We start from the raw sequence: 25,670 nt of genomic DNA, 5'->3' as shown, positions 1-25,670 counted from the left end.
ATTGCCTTATTGCTTTCATACCTTATTGTTTTTGTACAATTTGCCGTGACTCCTGTGACGTTAGGATTAGTTGCAGGGGTTAGGGGTTGGGTTTCGTTGTTTTTTTTTTATTAGAATCGTACGTTTTTGCACAATTAACTTCGTATGACTTCATACAAATTAGCCAACTCGTAAAATATGTATGAATTCCCATGAGATCAGGCTGAAACTATCCGACATTTAGCATCTTTATGACTTAAAATGCATTTTAAGCTTGTGTATAATGTTTTTTGGGGCCAAAAGAACAGACTGAATGTTGAATAGAAATGTTGTGTTGTTTTATTGTCTTTTCAAGTAAAAACACATACTGACCAAACTCCCTGCTGTATTTTTACATAGCTAATAGTCAACATTGACATGTGATCACATATATAACACCAGTAATCCAGAATAGCTCATATGAAAAGTGTGTAAAAGACCCAATCCAGTTTTGATTTAAAAAACCAGGACTAAAGTTAAATGGTTTACCTGATCCTGGATTGCAAAACATGGGATTTCCAAATCTGGATCATGGCCCCAAAGGTTTCTTTGAAAAAAAAATGCCTGTGGTAAAACACTAAACAGGCCATGCTTCCCTTTCGATTGCCGAAGGTGCAGTGTAGTCAGTGCACTAATTTGAATGTTAAAACAAATACAACTTTACTGTAAAGTTTTACCGTTTTTTTTTTTTTGGTGACAAAATACAATATAGACATTCCTAAATTTATGAGATTCAGAATGCAAGATATAATCAATATATTTTATAAATAAATGCACTGGACAAATATTTTACAATGAATAACAATCTAGAAATCACCAACACAGAAAAATAAAAACATTTAAGACAGCAATGATCTATGTCCCTTTGTTTTCCATGATTTATCTGCACACAGAGGATATCTTGTATTCATAATCTGCGATTTTCTCTACATCTGTAAATCTTACACTTTATGGGGAGGTTTCCAGGATTATGGCTGCCCGAAAATACTCCCCTGCCAATTAAACTTACTAAGGGGACTATTTTCAGGCGCTGCGTAATATCATTGCACCTCCTGCAGCCATGGAAAGTCCTTGATTATTACGCCAGAATGAGAGTATAGTTCCTAGCCATATCTGCCTAAAAAAAAATCACAAATTTTAATTTTCTGTCGTTCTTAGTACACAGTGTAACCACAGAAGAGTCAAGTTTTAAATAGAAAAAATATTGAAACTCTTTGGTTATTTTTTAGCGTGATGCTAATGGTCTAATTGGATTCAATGGATTATGCTAAGCTATGCTAAAATTGCTAGCGCCAGACCCGGAGATCGGCTGAATGGATTCCAAAACGGTAAAAATCAAATGTTTAACTCTATGGGAGCTGAAAAATTAGCATATTTTAAAAAAAAGTGGAGTGTCCCTTTAATTCTTTATCTGAAGTCTCACGAAAAACCGCTGTTCCTGAACACAGATCCCATAATGGAAAACAGGCCTTCAGAAATTGATGGATTAGTAAACACGAGGCCTTCACAATCCTACAGGATTCTGGGTGTTTTGCCACAATTATGTCATTGTATGTATTAAAGACATCACGTGGGGTGAAGATGAGGGTGTATGAGCTTAGGGTCACCAGGTGAGGTGGAGATGAGGGTGTTGTTGTAGTTGTGCTAGTAATTCCTCCTCTGTTGGCTCTTGGACATGCTCTCTATAAAAAGAAAAGGAAAAAGGACAATTTTGTGATGAACAGTACTGTTAGATGAATCACAAGACAACAAACACAACATAAAAATCCTGCTTTGACCTAATTTTGGATGTGCTCCTGTATAGCTCAATGGTTATGCATTGCGTTTGGAGTGCAAAAGGGGAAACCTTCCTTTTTTTGTAACTCATCCGTTTAAATTATATTAAGCCTTAACGTTCTGCATTATAAAGGCCGGGACCACATGAGTGACAGATGAATTGTCGCTGATGTCACTCCCGTCGAGCTAGGTGGGCGTGGTTTCAACAACCAGTCCCCTTAGGACCACCACTTCCCGGTTCCCGTCTCCGCCTACTTTGGGCTTCGAAAATGCTGTTCACAAACCTACGGTTGATGTCACGGACACTACGTCCATATTTTTAACAGTCTATGGTTCGAACACATGGAACACACATGCTAATTTACATTAAGCATTTGGCAGATGCTTTTATCCCAAAAATTTCAGATTTTAAATGAGAACTCATGCATGCACTCGTGTGCCCACCAAAATCACAACACAATGCAAAATGAGAGTCCTGTTATTGCTTAAAATTGAATTCATACCTGAACATGAGCTGAACGGTGCTTTGATATGCGATCATCTCCACCTCCGCAACAGACAGCGTGTTACTTCTGTCCCACTTATAAGTGAAGTTCTGGAAACAATGCATAACAGTGAGATTGAATGACGTGTAGGAATTGATTCATTGTTTATTTATTTCATGCAATTTCATCACTCACTTTCCTGTAAGCATCAGTATTGTTTCCAAAGTACCGACTTACCATCAAACATATCATTATTTACGACAAAAGATCTACATCATACCTCTAAAATGAGGGCCACAAACAGGTTGACCCACATAACTGAAGACGTCAACCACCAGGCCACAAAGTACACCAAAGACCACCTGACAAGAGAGGATTGGGGTATGAGGTTACAAAATCCCACCCATCCAAAACAAACAATGGCATGTGTGTTGATGGAGCTGCTCTTACTCTGTAGTATATCTGGTGTATGCGTCTGTGAAGACATGCCAGTTATTCACAACCATGATGTTATACAGCAGGACCAAAGAGGACTGAAAGAGACGTCACATGAAAAATATGTAAAGCGCAATACATTTATATTCATGCATTTTGCAGATGCTTTTATCCAAAGACACATATTTATAAATATACGTGCTTTCTTGGGGGTCAAACCATAACTGCATTGTATATAAATATATATTGCATTGGTGTGTGTTTGTAGATACAGTATCTTTTTCACTTCATAGCATTACAAACAAAACAAAATATCCTTCCATAACTAAGCCATTAAACAACGTCAAAGCTCACAATCATTGTAGGACTCATTGTAGCCAATCCAAGGTATAGTTCACCCAAAATTTAACATTTACTCACCCTCATGTTGTTCTTAACCTGTATGAGTTTTTTTAGTTTGCTAAACACAAAATAAGATATTTTGATAAAGGATAAATGATGGTAAGCACAAAGGACCTACCCCTACCTAAAGGATTATTAGGAACACCATACTAATACTGTGTTTGACCCCCTTTTCGCCATCAGAACTGCCTCAATTCTATGTGGCATTGATTCAAGAAAGCATTCTTTAGAAATGTTGGCCCATATTGATAGGATAGCATCTTGCAGTTGATGGAGATTTGTGGGATGCACATCCAGGGCACGAAGCTCCCGTTCCACCACATCCCAAAGATGCTCTATTGGGTTGAGATCTGGTGACTGTGGGGGGCATTTTAGTACAGTGAACTCATTGTCATGATCAAGAAACCAATTTGAAATGATTCAAGCTTTGTGACATGGTGCATTATCCTGCTGGAAGTAGTCATCAGAGGATGGGTACATGGTGGTCATAAAAGGATGGACATGGTCAGAAACAATGCTCAGGTAGGCCATGGCATTTAAACAATGCCCAGTTGGCACTAAGGGGCCTAAAGTGTGTCAAGAAAACATCCCCCACACCATTACACCACCAGCCTGCACAGTGGTAACAAGGCATGATGGATCCATGTTCTCATTCGGTTTACGCCAAATTCTGACTCTACCATCTGAATGTCTCAACAGAAGACCTGGCAACATTTTTCCAGTCTTCAACTGTCTAATTTTGGTGAGCTCGTGCAAATTATAGCCTCTTTTTTCTATTTGTAGTGGAGATGAGTGGGACCCGGTGGGGTCTTCTGCTGTTGTAGCCCTTCCCCTCAAGGTTGTGCGTGTTGTGGCTTCACAAATGCTTTGCTGCATACCTCGGTTGTAACGAGTGGTTATTTCAGTCAAAGCTGCTTTTCTATCAGCTTGAATCAGTCGGCCCATTCTCCTCTGACCTCCAGGATCAACAAGGACATTTTCGCCCACAGGACTGCGGCATACTGGATGTTTTTCCCTTTTCACACCATTCTTTTTAAACCCTAGAAATGGTTGTGTGTGAAAATCCCAGTAACTGAGCAGATTGTGATATACTCAGACCGGCCCGTCCGGCACCAACAACCATGCCACGCTCAAAATTGCTTAAATCACCTTTCTTTCCCATTCTGACATTCAGATTGGAGTTCAGGAGATTGTCTCGACCAGGACCACACCCATAAATGCATCGAAGCAACTGCCATGTGATTGGTTGATTAGATAATTGCATTAATAAGAAATTGAACAGGTGTTCCTAATAATCCTTACCATCATTTATCAAAATATCTTCTTTTGTGTTCATTAGAAAAAAATAATTCATACAGATTTATTACAACATGAGAATGAGAAAATGATGACAGAATGAACTATCCCTTTAAAACTTAGCTTTTGATGGAAAGCTTTTGGATGCAATATAGCTCAAATGATGAGTGGTCTGTGAGTGCATGATGGGAAGGGAAGCCGGGATTATTCTCTAGGAAACTTACAGCAAAATCATCAAAGTTGTTTGGCCAGTATTCCAGTTGTTCGTAAGAGCCACAACTCATGGTGTAGGCACCAGTGAGGTTCACAATACTGGAGTTATAGATCACACTGAAAAAAGAGGTTTAGATATAATTCAGATTCATGACATATTGAGTAACAACAGAATCACGAACTGTAATGAAAAACATTAGCATCACACGAGAATCTTTCTCTAGTAATACTGTACATCATCAGTAGTGTTGTAGTACTTGATACCGGTCGTAAAACCAAATTTTTGGATGGTCTGGGTCTTGTCTTGGTCTTGACTTCACTTGGACTTGGTCTTGACACCGCAGGTCCTCTTACAATGGAAGTCACTATTTCGCACCGCCATGTTTTTAAAGTAACCCCAAACTTCTCTATAGAGCGCATTTCATCACTACGCTGTCTTAGACAATGACATGTTTGTCCTGTATCCTCTCTATGTGCTTCGAAAGTGAGGAGTGAGCTGTGGACTAAACCAATTGCAATTCAGAATCCCACCACTAGATGCCACTTAAATCTACACACAACACCATCATCACAAGAGCAAGAGTGCTGTTTTATGAAATTGTGTCTAAAATGTCACTTAATATTAACTTCTTGTTAATGTTTATGTAAAATCACTATTTTGGCATTATAATAATAATATTTTAAAAAACAAATCCATATCGCCCCCTTAGTGTTTGTATTTGTTTGCTCAAAGTGTAGGAAATCCTATAAAATTCACCTCTGCATTTACTTATTATAATTTCAATATGACATCTTGCCCTGCCTTGATCTTATCATCAGCTCTTAAGCCCTCAAAGTCTTGGTCTCGGTTTAGGCGGTCTTGACTACAAACACTTAGTCATCAGACGTCATCTTTTACGGGATGTTAATAAAAGGTACCTCATGTTTGATGGGGCGGTTATAGCACCCTGGAAAAGCCAGATACCAAAAACTGCATACACGTAGTAAACCACCTGGATCAGACAAGACACAGATGTTAGGAAACTGAGATCACCACCAAGAAGTGACACAAATACTGAGTCGGCTCTCACCAATAGAATTCCAGCAAATGCCCGTAAGTTTTTCACCAGGTCTACAAGAGTGCTTGCCACTACAGCCATCAACTAAAGTGAAAACAATCAATAAAAAAATGAATTATATTTTTGTGAATACTTTAATATTAAATATGATCATGTCCAAGTCTGAAATCAATGAGATTCTGAGACTTAACCCTGCTTAGGGTCACATATCACCTGAACAAAAATGTAATTTGTGTGTTGTTAATATGATTCGTATTGCCAACCTTGATTTCTGGAATTATCCTGAGGAAGCGGAAAACGATTAACATGTTGACCAGTCGCACCATCTCCCATAATGATATTAAATCCTTTGACCCCGAATCCCTGTCAGAATGACAAACATCATCAGATCAAATCATTGAGAGAACAGCATGAGAGATGATTTGAGAAATCATTTCAACAATACTCTGTATGTGACCCTGGAGCACAAATTAGTCATAAGTCACACGGGTATATTTGTTGCGACTGCCAAAAATACATTGTATGGGTCCAAATGATGGATTTTTTTAATGCAAAACAATTATTAGGATATTATCAATGTTCGAATTTTGTCAAAGATTATGGGGGTCCCCTAGCTAAGCCTGGTTTTTATCTGGTTAAATAAAGGTTAACCGTTAACCCCCCCTTACCCGGCAAGCCCCCCACGTCATAGTGTCGCCGTGATTTTACAAAGTAGATATGATCCTGGATCAACATTTTTTATTGGTCGTGGATTAACGTTTTAATCAAAGAAACCCCAAATTATGCTAACCCTATAACCATTTTTACCCCTCAAATTAATTGAAATAATAGTTTGAGAATAATGTTTTAAAATCCCCTAACTTAATCCTTAATATAACAATCTGTCAATTCCTCCAGAAAACAGCGTGAGGCGCACTTGAGAGTTTAGATTTATTTCAGAAAGAAATCTTTTGGATTAGTTTATTGTGAAATTATGTATAATATCGCTTTGTGGCAGAGCAGCACAATAATTTTAAATTTAATTAATTTAGTATTTTAATAAAAACCAGGGGACCCTCAATTTATATGTTTGTGCTTTATGGGGGTCCCTCAATGCTTGAGGTCCTGGACCACCCCGGCCCCCCTCAATTCGAACACTGGAAATTATGTAAAGCTCATGGAAGATAATTTGTAAATTTCCTACCATAAATATATCAAAACTTTATTTTTGTGACTTCCTTTGGACAACTTTTAAGTCAATTTCCTCAAAATTTTTATATTTTTGCCACCTCAAGATTTCAGTTTTTCAAATAGTTACATCTTTGCCAAATATTGTCACATCATCACAAACCATACATCAATGGAAAGTAAAAGTAAATAACTTTTATGACTGATTTTGTGGTCCAGGGTAACATATAATAGCACAAACTACACATACAGTACTCACGCTTTTGAAAGAGAAATCCTGTATGTGATTAATATAGCAATCTGAATCGCCTGTCAAGAATAAAATAACACAAACCGTCTTCAATAACCAAAATTATTTCTTTACCAACTTTATCCTCTAGTAGTGAAACCCTTTAGGGTTTGATTTTGAATTAAATCAGACGCATGAACTAATAAAAAATGTCTTACCAGCAAAATAACAGTAAGAACTCCATCAAAAATGTTACTTTTATAAGACAGGTAACCTCTCCAACCAAAAGCCAGTATTTTTAGTAACATCTCTATTAAATAGTACATGATGAAAACACAGTTGATGATCTAAAAGACAAAAAATATTTGCATTATTCATTGATACACTCTGTACTTTATACGGATAGCATAAAGGTTTAAAAAATCATCAAACATTATGTTAGAAATAATACAGCACGTGATAAAATTGTTCACACATAAACTAACCAATAGCATTATAAAGCTGAAATGATAATTTCTGTACCTCCATGTAGTAGTAATTTCTCTCTGATGCAGATTTCTCTGAATCTAGAACCAACACAGTCTGCAAAAAAGAAAAGAAATCCACAAGATATCAGAGATGAACCTGAGCTATTTGTGTAATGTTTTATGCAACTGATGGACTGATGAGTCTATGAGGAATAGCTGTTGTTACATCTACTATCCACAAGATGTCCTCATTGCACGTTTATAAAACAAGAGCTCAATTGATTAATGATTTTACTTTTTCAATTATTATCTGACTGTTAGCTGAATAGTTTAGATAAAATTGCCCTAGACCAGTGATCTCCAACATGGTGCCCGCGGGCACCAGATTGCCTACACAGAGTCTGTAAGGTGCCCGCCAAAGCACATTCTATTAATATTCTCAATCTCAATTGTAATATTTATTTATTTATTACATATTTTGTATATTAGTTTGGCTTCTTTTATGTATGTTAACATTTAAACAATGATAAAAAGATCAACAAGTAAAATAAAAAGGTTTTGAGTAGACCATATCAAAAAGTAGCCCTCTAGATTGTTTTATCCATTGTGGTAGCCCTTGCTCACAAAAAGGTTGAAGACCCCTGGTCTAGACATTTCACATTATATCTTAATATTTTCATGGATATAACGAATAATAAATGTATTATACATTTAATAAAAGTAACACATTTAATCATGCAATATTTTATATTTTGTGATCATTTTTTATTTGTCTTATTTAGTATATTTAGGATGGTGTATGCGTTGATGTGTTTCTTACACAGATGCACATGACGTTTGCCAAAGCGACGATGTTTCCCAGTACAGTGATGTAGTAATGACTGTAGATCCGCTGGATTTGCTGCAGGACAGAGGAACTGTACTCGGGTTTCTGTGGATGCTGCACAAAAAAACACAAGACTAACCTGTTTATAACATTTATGGGAATCAATACAGAATTTCTATGTAACCGGGTTATGCACAAAACTGCTGTAAATTGAAAAAAAATTCCCTATACACAGATGATAATCCATGATAGTTAATAATCCATGCTTTTTGTATTTTGCATACAGCTATTTGTTGTGACAAATTAGTAAACTGCAGTTTGAATGAAAGAATAGGGAGCCAGTTGTGACCCTGGACCACAAAATCAGTCATAAAGGTATTTTTTCTTTAAAATTGAGATTTATACATCATCTGAAAGCTAAAAAAAAGCTTTCCATCAATGTATGGTTTGTTAGGATAGGACAAAATTTGGCCAAGATATTTGAAAATCTGAGGGTGTAAATAATGTATATATTTAGAAAACTGTCTTTAAAGTTGTCCAAATGAAGTCCTTAGCAACACATATTACTAACAATAAATATTTTTTTTATTAGTGCTGGGCATAGATTAATCTAAATTAATCTCATACAAAATAAAAGTATTTTTTTGCATCACATTCGTGTTGGTATTTAAGGAACATTTACATGTGTATATATATTTATTTATATTTTTATATATTCTATATTATATATATAAATAAAAAAATTATAAATAAAATATTATATACATATATAATATAAAAAAAATTATAAATAAAATATTATATACATATATAATATATAATATATATATATATATATATATATATATATATATATATATATATATATATATATATATATATATATATATATATATATAATATATATATTTCTTATAAATATGTGTGTGTGTGTGTGTGTGTGTGTTTAAATATACATGTTATTTACACACACCACAAACTCATATATTAGGCAAAAAATTACTTTTATTTTGTATGAGATTAATCTAGATTAATCTATGCCCAGCCCTATTATTTATATATTTACGGTAGGAAATTTACAAAATATCTTCATGGAACACGATCTTATCCTAATGATTTTAGGCTAAATAAAATGGATAATTTTGACCCATAAGACGTATTGTTAGCTATTGTTAAAAATATACCCGTGCGACTTGTGAGGTTTTTTTTGGTGCGGGTCACAATTCTTCAATTCTGAATTTTGTCAACCAGACAAAAAAATTACTTGTTCTTGTAAGTTCAAAAGTAATTGGTTAAATTCTCAGGGAGTGCACAAACTTTTAAAAATATACGTTGCTTTGTATAAATCTTAGAGCTGGGCAAAAAATCGCGTGCATTTACTAGAGCCATATTTCACAGAGAAGTTAGGCGAATTCCCACGATTATGAAGGCGATTTTGCAATCTTCTTGGTTGAATTTGGCTCTGTGTAGTAAATGCCGCTCTCTCTGAAAGCAGGTTATGGCGATTTACTACTAATCAAGGAACCGGCTTTACTCAAGAGACACGAATGAGAATTGGAGAATCGCAGGTGATTTTTTTGCCCAGCTCTAATAAATTTGCATGAAATGTAAATGACATCTACAAATTTACAGTAAATAATGTATTATCATGATGTCCTAAAATCAGCCAACTGTGCAACTAATCCTTCTGTACTGAAAAAGAGGAAGCAAACCTCTTTGATAAAATCTTTGTCCAGTTCGTTGAACAGGTTCTGGAAGGCCTCGCCGCTGATAAAGCCATCTGGAAACTGCTGAGCAGCCTGAGACACAAACATGCTGTAAGTCACGATCGGTGAGCACTCGAGTATAACAAACTGTTCTGAGATCTGTACTAACCTTAACGATGGCTCCTCTGTAGTAAGACTTCATATGAACTCTACCCATGACCTGCAGAAACATGGGAACGGCCACTCGCTCCCTGAGCAGTAACAGGAGAGGAAGTGATGTCACAAGGCATACAGTAAAACCCTAATAGTGAATGGTTACAGATCCAGACTGAATCTTAAATGGGGGGGGGGGGGGGGGGTTAAAGCTATTTCATGCATTCTGACTTATTAACAATGTTTAAAGGGATAGTTCACACAAAAATGAAAATAATGTCATTAACGACTCACCCTCATGTCGTTACAAACTCGTACGACCTTTGTTCCTCTTCGGAACACCGTTTTAAGAAAATCTACGTACGGTATAATGTCCATGTCCAGAAAGGTGATACAAACATCATCAAAGTAGTCCATGTGCATCAGTGGATCAGTTAGAATGTGTTGAGAAATCGAAAATACATTTTGGTCCAAAAATAACAAAAATTACGACTTCATTCAGCATTTTCTTCTCTTCCACGTCTGTTGTAAAGCACATGCACGAGACTAAAGTCACATGACTGCTGTGACGCGGCTGACATGTTATCCTCAAACATGTTTGCAAACTTACAGCGTGCGTCTCCCTCAGACTCTAAACGAAGCCCGGGCGCACGAAAAAAACAGCTGGGGCGCACCAGATAACACGTCGGTCGCGTCACTGCAGTCATGTGACTTTAGTCTCGCGTATGCGCTTCACAACAGATGTGGAAAAGAAGACAATGCTGAATAAAGTCGTAATTTTTGGACCAAAATGTATTTTCGATGCTTCAACACATTCTAACTGACCCACTGATGTCACATGGACTATTTTGATGATGTTTTTATTACCTTTCTGGACATGGACATTATACCGTACGTAGATTTTCAGTGAAGGGTCAACAAGCTCTCGTACTAAATATAAAACATCTTAAACTGTGTTCTGAAGATAAACATCATGAGGGTGAGTCATTAATGACATTATTTTGATTTTTGGGTGAACTATCCCTTTAAGAGTTGGATTCCTCATGCTAATCATAAACAAAGTGTCCAAAAAGCAGTTAGATGCATTAAGTTAGAAGATCTGGTCTTACACATGGCCTTCGGATTGACTGCTGGTGTGTCCTCTCCCCGGACAGCACAACACCTCAAATGCAGCCCGGATACCCAGACGTCTCCTGATTATAGACGTCTGGACTGACATCTAAAACAAGTGGGCGGAGATCATAAAGTCAATCATTTATGCTCTTTTTAGTGCATTATACCTAAAAAAAGTTTAATGGAGTATGTCACTAACCAGAAAATATCCCCTGAACTGGTTATAAATAATAGCCGTCATTAAATTCATCAACAAATATGTTCCTAGCAGACACACAAAAACAAATCTATATTTAATGCATTCATAGGTCACATACTCTACTTAAACTTAAATGATTGACATACAACTTACCAAACACACTAAACAGTATAAAAAATATAGAATAGGCACGGTTCAGGGAGTATGCAGGAATCATGGCTGTAAACAGAGAAAGAGATCATGATGTTATTACACCATAATACCTTAAATACAGGAAGGCCATCGGTGTAACTTTACAGCGGTTATCTGTAAACGCATTCAGGTACCTGTAAAAGTGTGAGAGATCACAAGACATCATGTGCTTTAAAGTTTAACCAAATGACTCACAGCTTCCACTACCATCGACCAGAGGCGATGACACGCAGATTCGACACAGTAGTGGCAGAATGCGTCACTGAACTATATATGACTATACACTGAGTCATTCAGAGACTCACACCTCACACCTAAACCGTCAAAGTTAAATGAAGACGTACCGTCGGGATTATTGGCGGTCGTGAGAAGAACCAGCAGTGATGAGAGGGCCATTGGCATGTTTTTGAAGTATGTTTGCCACTCTCCATTCTTTGTGGGGTCCTACAAAAAGATTTACATAAATAGTGTTCATATCCTTTAAAGTTTAAAAGTATGTTCACAGTATAAAAACAGCTATATTGATAACTGTAAAGTCACAAAGAAATTGAAATTAAAAACTTTTTTATATTGTGGGATTTTTTACAAATTACTTATCTGTGATCTTCATTAAAAAAAAATGAATGTGTCCTCATAATTTTTAATAAAAAATGCAAATTTCCTCCCATCCTCAAAACGATCTTTCTTTACTGCGCGTTACGGGGTAAGGCAGGTGGGCAAGTCCCAACATGACCCAACTTTCAACAATCCTCGACGGACGAATTAAAGTCTAGCCCTACATTTTCATTTCAAAATGCATTTCACTTGGATATACGTCACAGAAAATAAGACAGTTGCTACAATATATATATATATATATATATATATATATATATATATATATATATATATATATATATATATATATATATATATATATATATATATATATATATATATATATATATATATATATAAAAATAAGCATCGATATGTCATTAGCGGCTGTTTCTATGGGCCGCTATACCCAAGTCGTTAGCCATATTGGAACGGTCCAATGCCGTATGTTAACTCATTCCCCGCCAACATTTTTTTGTGATTTTAAAGTTTCATAAAATTCCTTTCAGGAAAATTTTCTTCAAAAAATATATAAAAATACACATAAATAAATATATATATATATTAAAGAACAGACCATCTGTTTTCTAACAAACAAAACTGTAAAAAAAATAAACGTTTCATCTTGTTACGTTTTTTTTATAAATTGGGTTAGCCATCTAGTGGATAATCTCAGTATTACAGATTAACATAAAACATCAGGAACACGTTTGTTTCATGCAAAAGTTTTCTCTTAATTGACAAGATAATGGCGGGGGGAAATTAACCAGTACCTAAGTTTCTAACACCTTGACTATATGCACATTTGAAAGTATCACAAAACAAGTGATGGAAATGCCAAATTTCAAATAAAAATTTGCAAAAATGTTTTTATGCTCGCTTGAGGTGGTTTTTGATTCATGCGAAAAAGAGTAAATGCGACTAATGGGAGATGGAAACGCATCTGCAGAATAAATTCTGATCATCTAGCTGTATCAGCTGACCATGTCTTTCCCAAATATGGGGCTCGACTATCATAATGCCCTTGCTGTTAGTGCCTGCATCAAAAATTCAGCTTTTCTTCTTCTGTGCAAACTGCACTAATTTATTTTATTTTAAATTTATTAATGCCCTGTCTTCAATTTCTAATTTATTTTATTTACTGTCAGTTACGAGGTTACCAATACCACCGTCATCTGCTCGAACAACTTGATGGAAACGCACCTAATTCGCATTTGTTTGTTTTTTGTGCGAATTTTGAAGAGATTTTTGAATGAAAACCCAGCTAGTGTTGTGTGTGTGTTGTGTTCTGTGAGTGACATCAGCAACTGGACCATTCCAAAATGGCCGGCAGGTCTACTTAAATGAAGCGGTGGAATGACGTATCTATGTATACATATCTATGATTGTGAGCTTGTACGCCACAGTTTTACATGGATTTTGAATGGCTTTCAATGTTTTAACGGTCATCAGCTACATTAAAAGTGCTATCAATGTGACTAAGATATAGAGTGCTGCATTAATGATGTATTTTTGTAGGCTAACCCGGAAGTTAGCCGGCTCATTCATGTTTCCTATAGACTTTTGGATTACAGCAAAAAAATAAGCTCTGTGTTTAAAGGGACAATGTGTAGTTTTTTAAGTGTCTTATTAGTCAATGTCTTTTTTCATAAATATGTCCTCATTGGTGTCAAATGACCTCTGCTAATGATCTGACTTTTCTTTGTAAGCATTGAACGGGTTAGTCCTAGGAGGCTTCCATGTCGTTCCCCCATACTAAAAAACTATAATAGCAGAAAGGGACAAAAAGCACTAGCCTACTGCAATGCGTTTCCACACGTGAACCAGCTGAAATAACACAGTCTCACCCCATTTCGTCAATATTTGACGACACTTGACCATTCGTCATATGTTGACGTGAAGGGTATACCTTTCGCGTCATTTTTTGACGAACTGGGGACTTCAATACTATTACGTCCGTTGCATTCTCTTTCCTATTTTATTACCATTTGCGCGTCGGTTTAGGGTTAGATTACGCGAAATTAAACAGTGTACGCGAAATTAAACAGTGTATGCGAAATTAAACAGTTGTCACCTGGCGTTGGGGTTAGAAACAGTTGTCACCTGGCGTTGGGGTTAGAGTTAGGTTTGGGTAGGGATGTCATTATGTAAATCTAACCCTAAACCGACGCGCAAATGGTAATAAAATAGGAAAGAGAATGCAACGGACGTAATAGTATTGAAGTCCCCAGTTCGTCAAAAAATGACGCGAAAGGTATACCCTTCACGTCAACATATGACGAATGGTCAAGTGTCGTCAAATATTGACGAAATGGGGTGAGACTGGGTTGGCTGAAACGGACAAGGAGATCAGTGAGTACATAACGGCTACTGTAGTTGCAACACGCATTCGGAAAAGCGAGGCGCTAGAGAGCACTATTCGTTTGAATGCAAAATTAAGATGGGGGAAAATCCTACTTACTGTCCCTTTAACAAAGTTAAAGAGACTTACATGTCTTGTCCAACAAGTTAGTCTTCATAGATGAACATAACTTTTATGAATTTAACGTGTAAGTGTCATAAACTTTTGTTAAACAAAGAGCTTATTTTTGCGATAAGCCAAAAGTCTATGAGAAAAATGAATAGGCTTTTTTGCCAGGGAACCATTTGACTTCCAGGTTGACCTACACAAATCTGTCATCCCTGAGGCACTCTATTTTAATACATTTAAGACACTTTTTTACTTTATCTTTATAGTAAACTTTTATCGATATTATTGTTGGCGTGAACAGGTCTTTATTATACACCCTCTTAAAAATAAAGGTGCTAAAAGGTTCTTCTCAGTGATGCCATAGAAGCATAATTTAACGTTATCAAAGAACCATTCAGTCAAATTTTCTATAAAGAATGATTTCTGTCTTACATTTTTATAATCTAAAGAAGCCTTTAGACGGAACAGAAAGGTTCTTTATTAAACCATTCAGTCCGAAATAGTTCCTCTATAGCAGGGGTGCCAAACTTTTCCTACCATAAGCCAAAAATCAAACCTGACTGAGGGCTGTGGGCCGAAAGTAAATGTTGCCGTGTTATATTAACATTTAAGTTGCCCTGATTCTCCTAATTTATAATTTTCAAATATTTAAAAAATAAATAAGCAAACATTACTCTGTTTATGCATAACCAATGCAGTTATATTTTTAAAGGTAACTGTAAAAAAAGAAATAATTTTACCAATCATTTTTTAATTTCCTTTTGTCTATGTGCCATTGCCTCGACCTCTCCATTATTAGCCTATAGTACCTGAATTCGTTGAGTTTCGTGACCTTCAAGTATGCATGTATATTAATAAAATATATTCACTTTAACATTGCGGGCCAACTTTGGCCGTAGTTTGGACTGCTCTATGGCATCGTGAAACACCTTTATTTTTAAGGGTGCAGGTAGCAAAAATGTTATATTTTTTATTTTTAAAGTGAAAAATAAAAATAAGAGTGTAATAAATTATTACATCTGATTTAGAAAACATCAGCATTCCAATCATAGTGAATAAACAGAGATGCAGGGCCAGAAGCAGAAGGACGCTGAAATGGACAAGAGGAAAAAAATGTTTATTTCACAACCTTCAAATTACAGTATCAACATTGCACACATACCGAGAAGTGAAAATATTGACCAAGGTTGGAATGAAATTGAACAAAACCCCTCTCATAAAGATGAACTGTTTACCTTGCAATCTCTGGAAGAGTCTTTTTTAAACTTTTTAGAGTTTTCTTCATGAGGGAAGAGTTTTGCAGGAGGAAAAACGGCCGTATCAATCTCCTGACCCTTAAACCCTGTGGGTCACATGACAGTGTGACATCAATCAGTCTGACATATCTCAAGATACTGTACATGTTCAATACTTCTGCTTTTATTATTGTAACATTAAATGGAATTTAATGAAAAATGTATGCCTAATCTGACAGTAAATACATTTCTGTTTACGGTTGGACTATTGATAAGTGTATGGTTGTCAAAATCAATATTTCCATATCAATATTTGGTAACACTTTAATAAAAGCATTAGCTAACATTTAAAGAATATTTCACCTTTTATTAAAAATTCTGATAATTTACTCACCCCCATGTCATCCAAGATGTTTATGTCTTTCTAGAATAAATTACATTTTTGGAGGAAAACTTTGAAACTTTGAAAATTGAAACTGCAACTTTAAACTTTATTGAAACTATAAACTGTTGAGGTCCACTAAAGTCCACTATATGGAAAAAAAATCCTGGAATGTTTTCCTCCAAAAACTTAATTTATTCTTCACTGAACAAAGAAAGACATCAACATCTTGGAAGACATGGGGGTGAGTAAATTATCAAAATATTTTATTAAAAGTGGAGAAATCCTTCAATGATCAATACTTCTAAACCATTTATTAATCTTGGTTGATTTTTTAGCATTTACTAATATATTATAAAATTAAAAGTTCTTATTGTTAACATTAGTTAATGCACTACGAACTAACATGAACTGTATTTGCATTAAAGGCGGGGTGCATGATCTCTGAAAGCCAATGTTGACATTTGATATCACCTAAACAAACACGCACCTACCCCAATAGAATCTGGACCTTCTTTTGATAGACCCGCCCTACACATACGCAACCCAGGGAACGATGTCGGTTAGTATAAAAACCCCTTACTGCTGATTGGCTACAAGTGTGTTTTGGTGCTCGGCCCGACTCCAAAGTGTTTTTCAAAAATCATGCACCCCGCCTTTAACTAACTCTAACAAAGATTAATACATGCTGAACAACTATATTGTTCATTATTTGTTCATGTTAGCGAAAGGCATTTACTAATGTTAACAAATACAACATTTGTAATGTGTTACCCAATATTCAGTTTATAGGTGGGGAAATTCCAAATAATCAGTTTTGGGTGGTTTAGTCAAACTCACCTCATTGCACATCATGCTAATACTCAACATCCAATCAATAACTGATGCTGAAATGACTATTACATAGCCAATTAGCCATTTGTTTGAACGAAACTCCTCCCATCCAATCAGATAGCCCTACAAACAAAAAGCAGACCTTTAATTAATGATATAATACTGAGCAAAACGATAATAATTGGTTTATATTATGTTATGTCATAGTGTTGCACATTTATAAGAAAATTAGGGTTACAATTATGGCAGCCACATTATTATAATATTATTATACTATTATGACACATGCTACTTAAAATATTGCAGTAATAATTTAAGCAAAAAATTACTTTATAAATCAAATTAAATTAAATGTGCACATCTCTATTCTTCTACCTTCACAGTGACATCCAGAATGAAGATGCAAAGGCAAACGATCTCAATAGACTCGGTCAATCCACACGGAGGCTGCCATGGCTCAGGTTTGAAGCGTAAATCAGAAGTATAGGTCAGAGAGGAGGGTTTCTCAATGAAGGCCAGAGCCAACACAACAGCAATGGTGAAGCCCAGACCCCTTCAAGAAAGCACTTCAAATGTCAAAATGTGTCTATAGACTGACAGAAACTTTCAGTCCCTGTACATAAAAAGTTAAGGCTAAAATACATTAAACAGGAAATACTTTGTGACAATAATAGACAGACACTTTAAAGACAGACACACCCCTTAAAAACAAACATCACATTTACAGTAATGCACTTACATTTGGGCAAGACTGGGATAGCGTTCATATAGTTTCAGAAGCTACAAGACTTAACATGAGATTAGTGTGACAGAATCACTTACTAATCTGGTCTGTGCTATAATCTAGTGTCTTTTAACTGCGTTTTCACCATGTTAAGCCAGCAAACCCTGTACTTTGGCATGATTCATGCAATTATAGCAGACAGGGACATTGTGTAACCAACAACGTCCTGCCCATTGAAACTTATTTTGATTTGTGAGCCAAGTGGAGTTTGCATGCAAACTTAAAATCAATTAAGCATCTTTTCATCTGTTACTTTGTTTCATGGGCAAAATATGATCAGCTCTTCACATTTCTGAGATTTTCGCTGTTTTAATCACTTGCTTAATTCTGGACGCAATAAATTATTAATGAATTGACGTTGAATTGACAATGACGTTGGCACCACTTGTGCAAAGCGGAAAGGTCAAAGTCCATTTCTTAATGTTTATTCTCTTGAAAAGCACCCCCATTCTGGCCTGAAACCATGAAAATACCTACTTTCACTAAAAGGGCTGTTTTTACTAAACCATTTATAGTATAAGCATAACTGTGGTATCATTAGATAGAAGACACTTTGAGCTTCGTTTTCCATGTTTCAAAATTATTTTAAGATTAAAAAAAAAAAGTTAGAGAGGCTGAAGTACATTGTAATAAAAATTTTTTTTGCATAACATCTTTTTTAACACTAAAAATCTTAATGATAAATATATGTGTGAAACCTAGAAATGCAATGAGGCCAAAGCCACAAGTCTAAAGAAGTTATATTTCACGTTTGAAGTCAATAGACCCAAAAATGAGGTTCTTGCAAGAGTTTTTGTAAGACTAGTGCCTTTTCTAAGTGCCAGTCAGCCACAAAATAAAAGTCTTTTGTTTACATGCATACACGTTCGTTCTTTTTATTGTTTATCCTTATATAAGCGTATAAAATGCCGTATCCACACCAGGAAATAAAGCTTCACACAAAGATCGTTGAATTCGTGTTCTAATTGGCTACACGTTCTGTCTATCAATATTTTCCATGAAGTCATTGGAGGAACGCGCGAGTCAGATGACGTCACGATATTAGACAGCGCTGTTTGGATATTATGTATTATACTCCCGCCTACTTGTACAATCAAGTTCGAGCGCTGGTTTTGAACGCGAGTGTGCTCTCATATACAAGTGTTACGATGTAAATAGTCCTCAGATTGTATATTATAATCTATTACAAGACGTGCATCTGAAATCTGATGTAAACAATGGAAAATATATCCATATTTCACGGATTATACGCATTTGTGGACAAAACTGGTCATTGGATGTACTTTGTTGGAGAGTTTTTATGGGTTATTCACACATCTGAAACAGACTGGATTCGATTCGCGTTCCTTATACCAGCACAAAGGTAAGGAGTCAGTTTATATTATGCATGTTGTTATCTGGACTTCTGTAATAAAATACTATATTTATGATACTAGAGCAATTTAATCTCAAAACGGACACCATACACTGACGCTAAACCCTTAGACCTTTTAAACGATGTATAGTAGTGTTATTATTATTGTTGTTTGTACACAGTAGGCTATTTATATATTGTTAGCAGCATAAAAAAAAACTGACGTCCTTCCGTCCGCGAGCTAGTGCGCGTCGAGAGGTTAAATCTAGATTCCCACATAAAAAGGGCAAAAAGTCACATATGTGCTCTGACTCTGGCGTCAAAATAATTTTATATAAATATGTTGGTAACACTAAGTATTGTTGGTAACAATAATGCTGATTGGTTAATAATTAGTTACTGCATAAGATAAAATGAACTAACAATGATAATACTTCTACAGCATTTATTAATCTTAGTTCATGTGAATTTCAGCATTTACTAATACATTTATAAAACCAAGCATTATGGCTTGCACCATGAACTAACATGAACAAACGTATTCACATTAACAAAAATGTATACATGTAAAAACTATATTGTTCACTGTTAGTACATGTTAATTAATGCATTTTCTAATACAACCTCATTTTAAAGTGTTACCAATATGTTTATAGGCTAGTATTTAAAAATGATATGCTTTCAATGCAACTAAATAAACAATAAAACGAAAAATGTAGATCACAGCAGGTTTCTTTTTATTCACGGTTTTTACAGTGTTGATCATTACACTGTAAAAAATCCAACTTTAAAATGTTCATTCAACAAAGAACATTAAGTAACTTGAACAAATATTTCTTTGTTGAGTAATTTTGAAAGAATGATGATTGAGAAGTGTGTGTTCAGTGTAGAGGGCAGCACGGCGAGTTAGCGCGCATCATTGTTGCCTCACAACAAAAAGGTCTCTGGTTTAAGTCAGACAAAGACTTTGTTTATGAGACCTTTCTGTGTAAACTACCACAGTCCAAAACATGTAGATTAGTTAAATTTGGATATACTAAATTACTCTTTACCCAACTTAGTCACTAGTTGAGTAAACATAGAAATTTGCTTATTACCTAATCAGTTTAAGTTGGTTCAACTTTTTGGTGTAAGTTGACATTACTCAGTAAATTGAGTTAGGTGAACTACATCATCCAAGAGTTGAGTAAACTCAAAAAAGCTGTGCAGCAGTTGCCTTGAAAATTTAAGTTAAGTCAACTTTTTATTTTTTACAGTGTACAGCCAATCACAGACGTGACTGTTGTGCGCATGAGCTTTTCATTAATGTGTAAAATAGCAATAAAATCATTCATAAATGTTTCTCTCTTTGTCTGTGTAGTCTATAAGAATATAGCAAAAGGTTTTGATGTTTAATTTAGGTTAATAATTATGATTACAGTATGAAGGGTAGCTGTACACACTGTGCATGACGCCTCTGTGTGTAACAATAAACCAAGCAATGTTTATACTAAACCCAGAAAAATATTATTAAACATATCTTTGCATGGAAGAAATAAAACCAATATTGTAGGTTCATTACAGTAAACAAGTTTTTTGGTTGCTTTTACAAATAAATAAGGCTTGATTAAACTTACCATTGACATATTTTGGAGTAATACCACCTATATATCCGTAAAGATCCAGAGTCAACCTTGTGATTAATTGATCGATACTGCGGGAAAGAGAAAATAATATATATAGCAAAAGCACAGCAAATATTAAACACTGACAAGAATTGATGTCATTTTCTTACCTGAATTGCATCTTCAATGAATACAACTGCTTGCTGGATATAAAGTTCGGCATCTTTTCATAGGACAAAACATAAATAAATATACAGTAAGTGAAAAAATGCATAATGGTAAACCTAAAACAAATGCAATCTTTTAGAAGTAGTTTTGGAAATATTGATATAAATATTAAATATATCCTATAAAACAATATAAAGTATGAAAAGCTCCCAACAGCACTCCAGTAAAACTAAATGACAAAGTCTGGGTCAAACTAGGTTACGGGGTCATCTATAACTTTTATGCAAAATGTATGGGAACTCATACTGCTACATATCACCCTTTAACCTGCCCGTTTAAACATAATCAGATGAAGATGTTTTAACCACCAGAAGCCCTATAAGTTTAAATTGTCACAAGATATCCAAGGGTTTCCTTCCAAACCCGAGCTTTTCAACAGGATATGAGCCAGCAAATCCAAACCATGAGCTGAGCTGACAGTAAATACACGCCGAAGCAATGATTCGGCTTTATACTGGATTTGGCCTTTATAATAACAGACGGATATCACTAAAGAGAAAACCTATAAAGGAAATCAATCATCCTGATTCACACAAACGAAAACCAAACATCCACAATGATTAAGATTTAGGTCTCTGCTCCTTAAACAAAATCATCTGAAATAAAATGTGAAATATAACATTTGACATTATCAACAAAAAACTCTTCCAGGTTAATAACAAGAGACCAGATTAAAAATGCTGTATCATATTGAGACCATGATCCATCATGTGACCTTTTCGAAATATATTTTTTTATACATTTAAAGGGGAAAGTTCACCCCAAAAAGAAAATTCTGTCATAATTTTCTCACTATCATGTTATTACAAACCTGTATGAGTTTCTTTATTCTGTTGAACACAAACAAAAGATATTTTGATAACTGATTGTAAGAACAAAGTTGAGTAGGCGGCAACCACTGAGTTCTATAGTATTTGGTTTTCCTACTATTGACATCAAAGGGTACCATCATTCATTTTTTTATCCTTTTTATCTTTTAAATTTGATTAAATTCATTGTAATAATTCATAGTCAGTGTTTATTATTATTGTTTTAGCATCAATGCGCTGCACAACATCTGTGAGTTACCATTCAATTTAAACATTTACCAAATGTGACAAAACTATTATTACTAACGTGGCTATAAGTTCTAGGATACTAGTGTACATATATTTTTATTATTTTATTATTATTATTTTATTTTCTCCCTTATTGAGAGCAGTATGCTAGCTGGAGCCATTGACGTCCAGTTTTTGTATTGAGCTAGGCTAGGGGTGGGTGAGGTGGGGAGTTATGGTACCCATGGAGATGAAAAAGGTGGGTGAATAAGCTAAAGTCCCAAAAAGTCATGGCATGGTCCTTTAAGACAAAAGCTATTACAGAATACGGTTCCTGAGTGCATTATCTTATCTTAACTGCAGATAAGACAGCGTCTTAACTTAATTGACAAACAATCTTAAAAACGGTCTTAACTTTACCCCACAGGTGTCCTAACTTAACATTTAAATAAAAGCCAGCAGAAACAATCACATTATGATAGACCTGTGGAAGAATGACATTACTTTTGTTTTAAAGTCCAGGATGATAAACGTAAACAATGTTTGTTTTTGGATTACTCTTTGAATTTTTTTGAATTCACTACATCACTCCCATTATTCACACAATCACAGTGTTTCTCACAAAGCTGGAGCGATCTTCCAATCTCTGTCATCCCTGCTTCTCATGTTTCTATCAAATGTTGAAGTGCACTCTGTTAGCAATTATAGCCACCTTGGGAATAATAATTTTCCCTAAGTTGTTAGTCACATTTGCTAAATGTTTCAATTGAATGGTAACAGATGTTGTGCAGCGCATTGATGCTAAAACAATAATAAGAAACACAGACTGTGAATTATTACAATGAATTTAATCAAAATAATATTTCTGTCCCATTGAATTAAAAAGGACAATTCTTTTTATTTACTGTAAAGCAGCAGCTTACGCATTGTTGGTTGCTTGGTAACAGAACTAAAAGTTGATAGCCGAACATAATTAAGCAATATAAGATTTCCTAAAGATGAGATAAGATTTGGTGAGATAAGACGAATCCTAAATCAACTTAAGGTTAGAGCTGTCTAACAATTAGTAGCGACTAATCGTTTGCAAAATAAACGTTTTTGTTTACATATTAAACGTGTGTGTATAATATGTATAATAATTATGTATATATAAATGCACAGACATTATTTAAGAAATATTTGCATGTGTATAAACATTGTATATTTATATATAATTTATATCATGTATAAATATAAATATTTATTATATCAATATATTTTCCCTTAAAATTATACATACATGTGTTTGTATTTATATAGGCTATACATAATATTTGTTGATGTACTGTGTATAATATTTATTTAAACAAAAACTTTTATTCTACAAATGAATAGTCGTGACTAATCATTACGCAGCCCTACTTAAGACTGTAATATGAATTGCCGTAAAATCTTAATTTAATACATCATATCTTAAGTTAAGACCCAACTTAGAAATTTTCTGTAATATGTCCCCTGCACAGTAACCTGGTTAAATTGACACAAGGCTTTCCTGGATGACACAGAGAAACCAAACACTGTGTATGACACCAGTCTTACAACAACAGTACATGCACAGTGCACAATCTTAATAGAAAAACAAAGATTACTAAACACAGATTAATTAAATCACACTGGAGGAAAAACTAATAAAGAATAAATACTGTAATTTTACTGTATCACTTACACAAAATGATAATGTTTTTTGTCATTATAAACCATCAGCATTTTACTAAAACCATTACAAAATTTCTTTATGTATCATGTTGTTGGGTTTTATTAAAGTAGGATTTAATGCTGGTATTGTATCTTGGTTCCTGTCCATCAGATAACAACCCAACACTTTACCAGTCTCTAAGTGACAGAGTTCAGAAAAGTTTTCCATTATAACCACCATTAAATCCATTAGAATTCCTAGTTTATAGCTAATTGTTTTCAGCAGGTAACCGAGTTATCAAAAAATCTGAGATATATGTAAATACAGTACATAATTCTAACTAGGGCTGGGTATCGATTCAGATGTTCTCAATCGATTCGATTTCGATTCACAGGCTATCAAATCGATTCGATTCCGATTCTCGATAAAATTTTCGATTCCGGTTCTCAGGTAGGTTTTTATACTCGATTCTCGATTCAACTCAATGAATATAGATTTAATACACATACTATATTAATAAAAAAGAACATTTAACAGCAGTTTACAAGTGGGTAATAAATAAATATGAAATATAAATACGAAAAAAAAAAAAAAAAACGATTCAGCTCTTTGAGAATCGATTTTTAATCGACCACGTTTTTAAAAACGATTAATCGAATAATCGATTTTTTCCCCAGCCCTAATTCTAACATAAAAGTTTAAAGTAAATGTGATGTGCGTTTCCAAAACAAATACCATGATGAACCATCTGCTGCAATTTACCATTAAAACCATTACAAAATTCCTTTATGTAGTGTGTGTTTAAGGTCTTTTCCAGTAGGTTTTATTGGTGCTCTATCTATATTGGTTCCTGTTCACCAGATAACATCCTACTAGAAGAATCCAACAAATTATCAAGAGAGACCCACAGACACCAATACTATCTATTAAAACCAATGCAACCACATTATAACCATTAAACCCATTTGCATTTCTGTTGTTTTTTTTCATAATCATACTGTGTATAAAACTGCATATAAAATAAAATGTAGATAAGAATGATGTAGTATACTTCAGTATTTACTGTTAAGTATAGCCTACTGTAGTAGAATATTTTAGTAATTACTACTTTGTTAATGTATACTGAGTATTCTGTAACATTAACTATAGTGTATTGACATACTGTAGTAAATACGTTTGTAAACTTTAATATTTAGTAGCCTTATATGGCAAAGTACTACAGTAGGAAAATACAGGTTATGTACGGACACAACACGTATTTAAGTTCAGTTTGTTGAACACATACCGTCTTCAGTGTCCGAATCAGATTGTCCTGTTGATGCGAGTGAATCTTTACGAGATCCATAATCACCTGAGCTCCGGTTAATGTTTCCCGTCAACAGCGGCTCTTCCTCCATGAAGTGAATCTAAACGAGTCTCCAAATACTCACAATAACCCTGTCCGAAGTGTCCGAGTAGTGAACAAATCTAAACTAGTGTACATCTTCTGTCCATTGTTGTAAATAACCCGATTGTTGGTCTGACAGTAACGTTGAACATTCTCGGTTTCGTTCCCAACGTTCTGGTTTGGTACCATGCGTAACATTTCAGGGGTGTTTTTTTAAGGGACGTCAACTCCTCCCATATCTTTACTCAACTCACACTTTCTGCTCTCTCATGTTGGAGAGAGTTGGGAAGATTTGGTTCATTTAAAAGACTCATTCGATCAATTCACTAGCTAAAATGATTCACTATT

The 25,670-nt window shown here is 34.8% G+C and overlaps 1 protein-coding gene across 1 annotated transcript; it reads right to left on the bottom strand.

Annotated features, from left to right (window-relative positions):
- Window positions 1-304: 304 nt before the first annotated feature.
- Window positions 305-25,618, bottom strand: tpcn2 (two pore segment channel 2). The gene is made up of 25 exons (XM_065261574.2): window positions 25,221-25,618; window positions 21,166-21,218; window positions 21,008-21,084; window positions 17,629-17,806; window positions 17,260-17,376; window positions 16,038-16,144; window positions 15,820-15,892; window positions 12,080-12,179; window positions 11,697-11,762; window positions 11,544-11,608; window positions 11,341-11,450; window positions 10,248-10,329; window positions 10,085-10,171; window positions 8,367-8,486; window positions 7,602-7,661; window positions 7,298-7,426; window positions 7,110-7,159; window positions 5,947-6,046; window positions 5,696-5,767; window positions 5,544-5,617; window positions 4,637-4,742; window positions 2,730-2,812; window positions 2,560-2,641; window positions 2,298-2,389; window positions 305-1,700 (listed from the first exon to the last, which is right to left on the bottom strand). Exons 1-25 carry the CDS (start codon window positions 25,330-25,332, stop codon window positions 1,622-1,624), a joined length of 2,274 nt encoding a protein of 757 aa, XP_065117646.1. The 5' UTR covers window positions 25,333-25,618; the 3' UTR covers window positions 305-1,621.
- Between the last annotated feature and the right edge of the window lie 52 nt (window positions 25,619-25,670).

The sequence above is a fragment of the Paramisgurnus dabryanus genome, chromosome 2 (assembly GCF_030506205.2).
Source record: "Paramisgurnus dabryanus chromosome 2, PD_genome_1.1, whole genome shotgun sequence".
Taxonomy (NCBI): Eukaryota; Metazoa; Chordata; class Actinopteri; order Cypriniformes; family Cobitidae; genus Paramisgurnus; species Paramisgurnus dabryanus.
The sequence above is the reverse complement of the archived record's forward strand: the minus strand, read 5'-3'. Positions and strand labels throughout refer to the sequence as shown.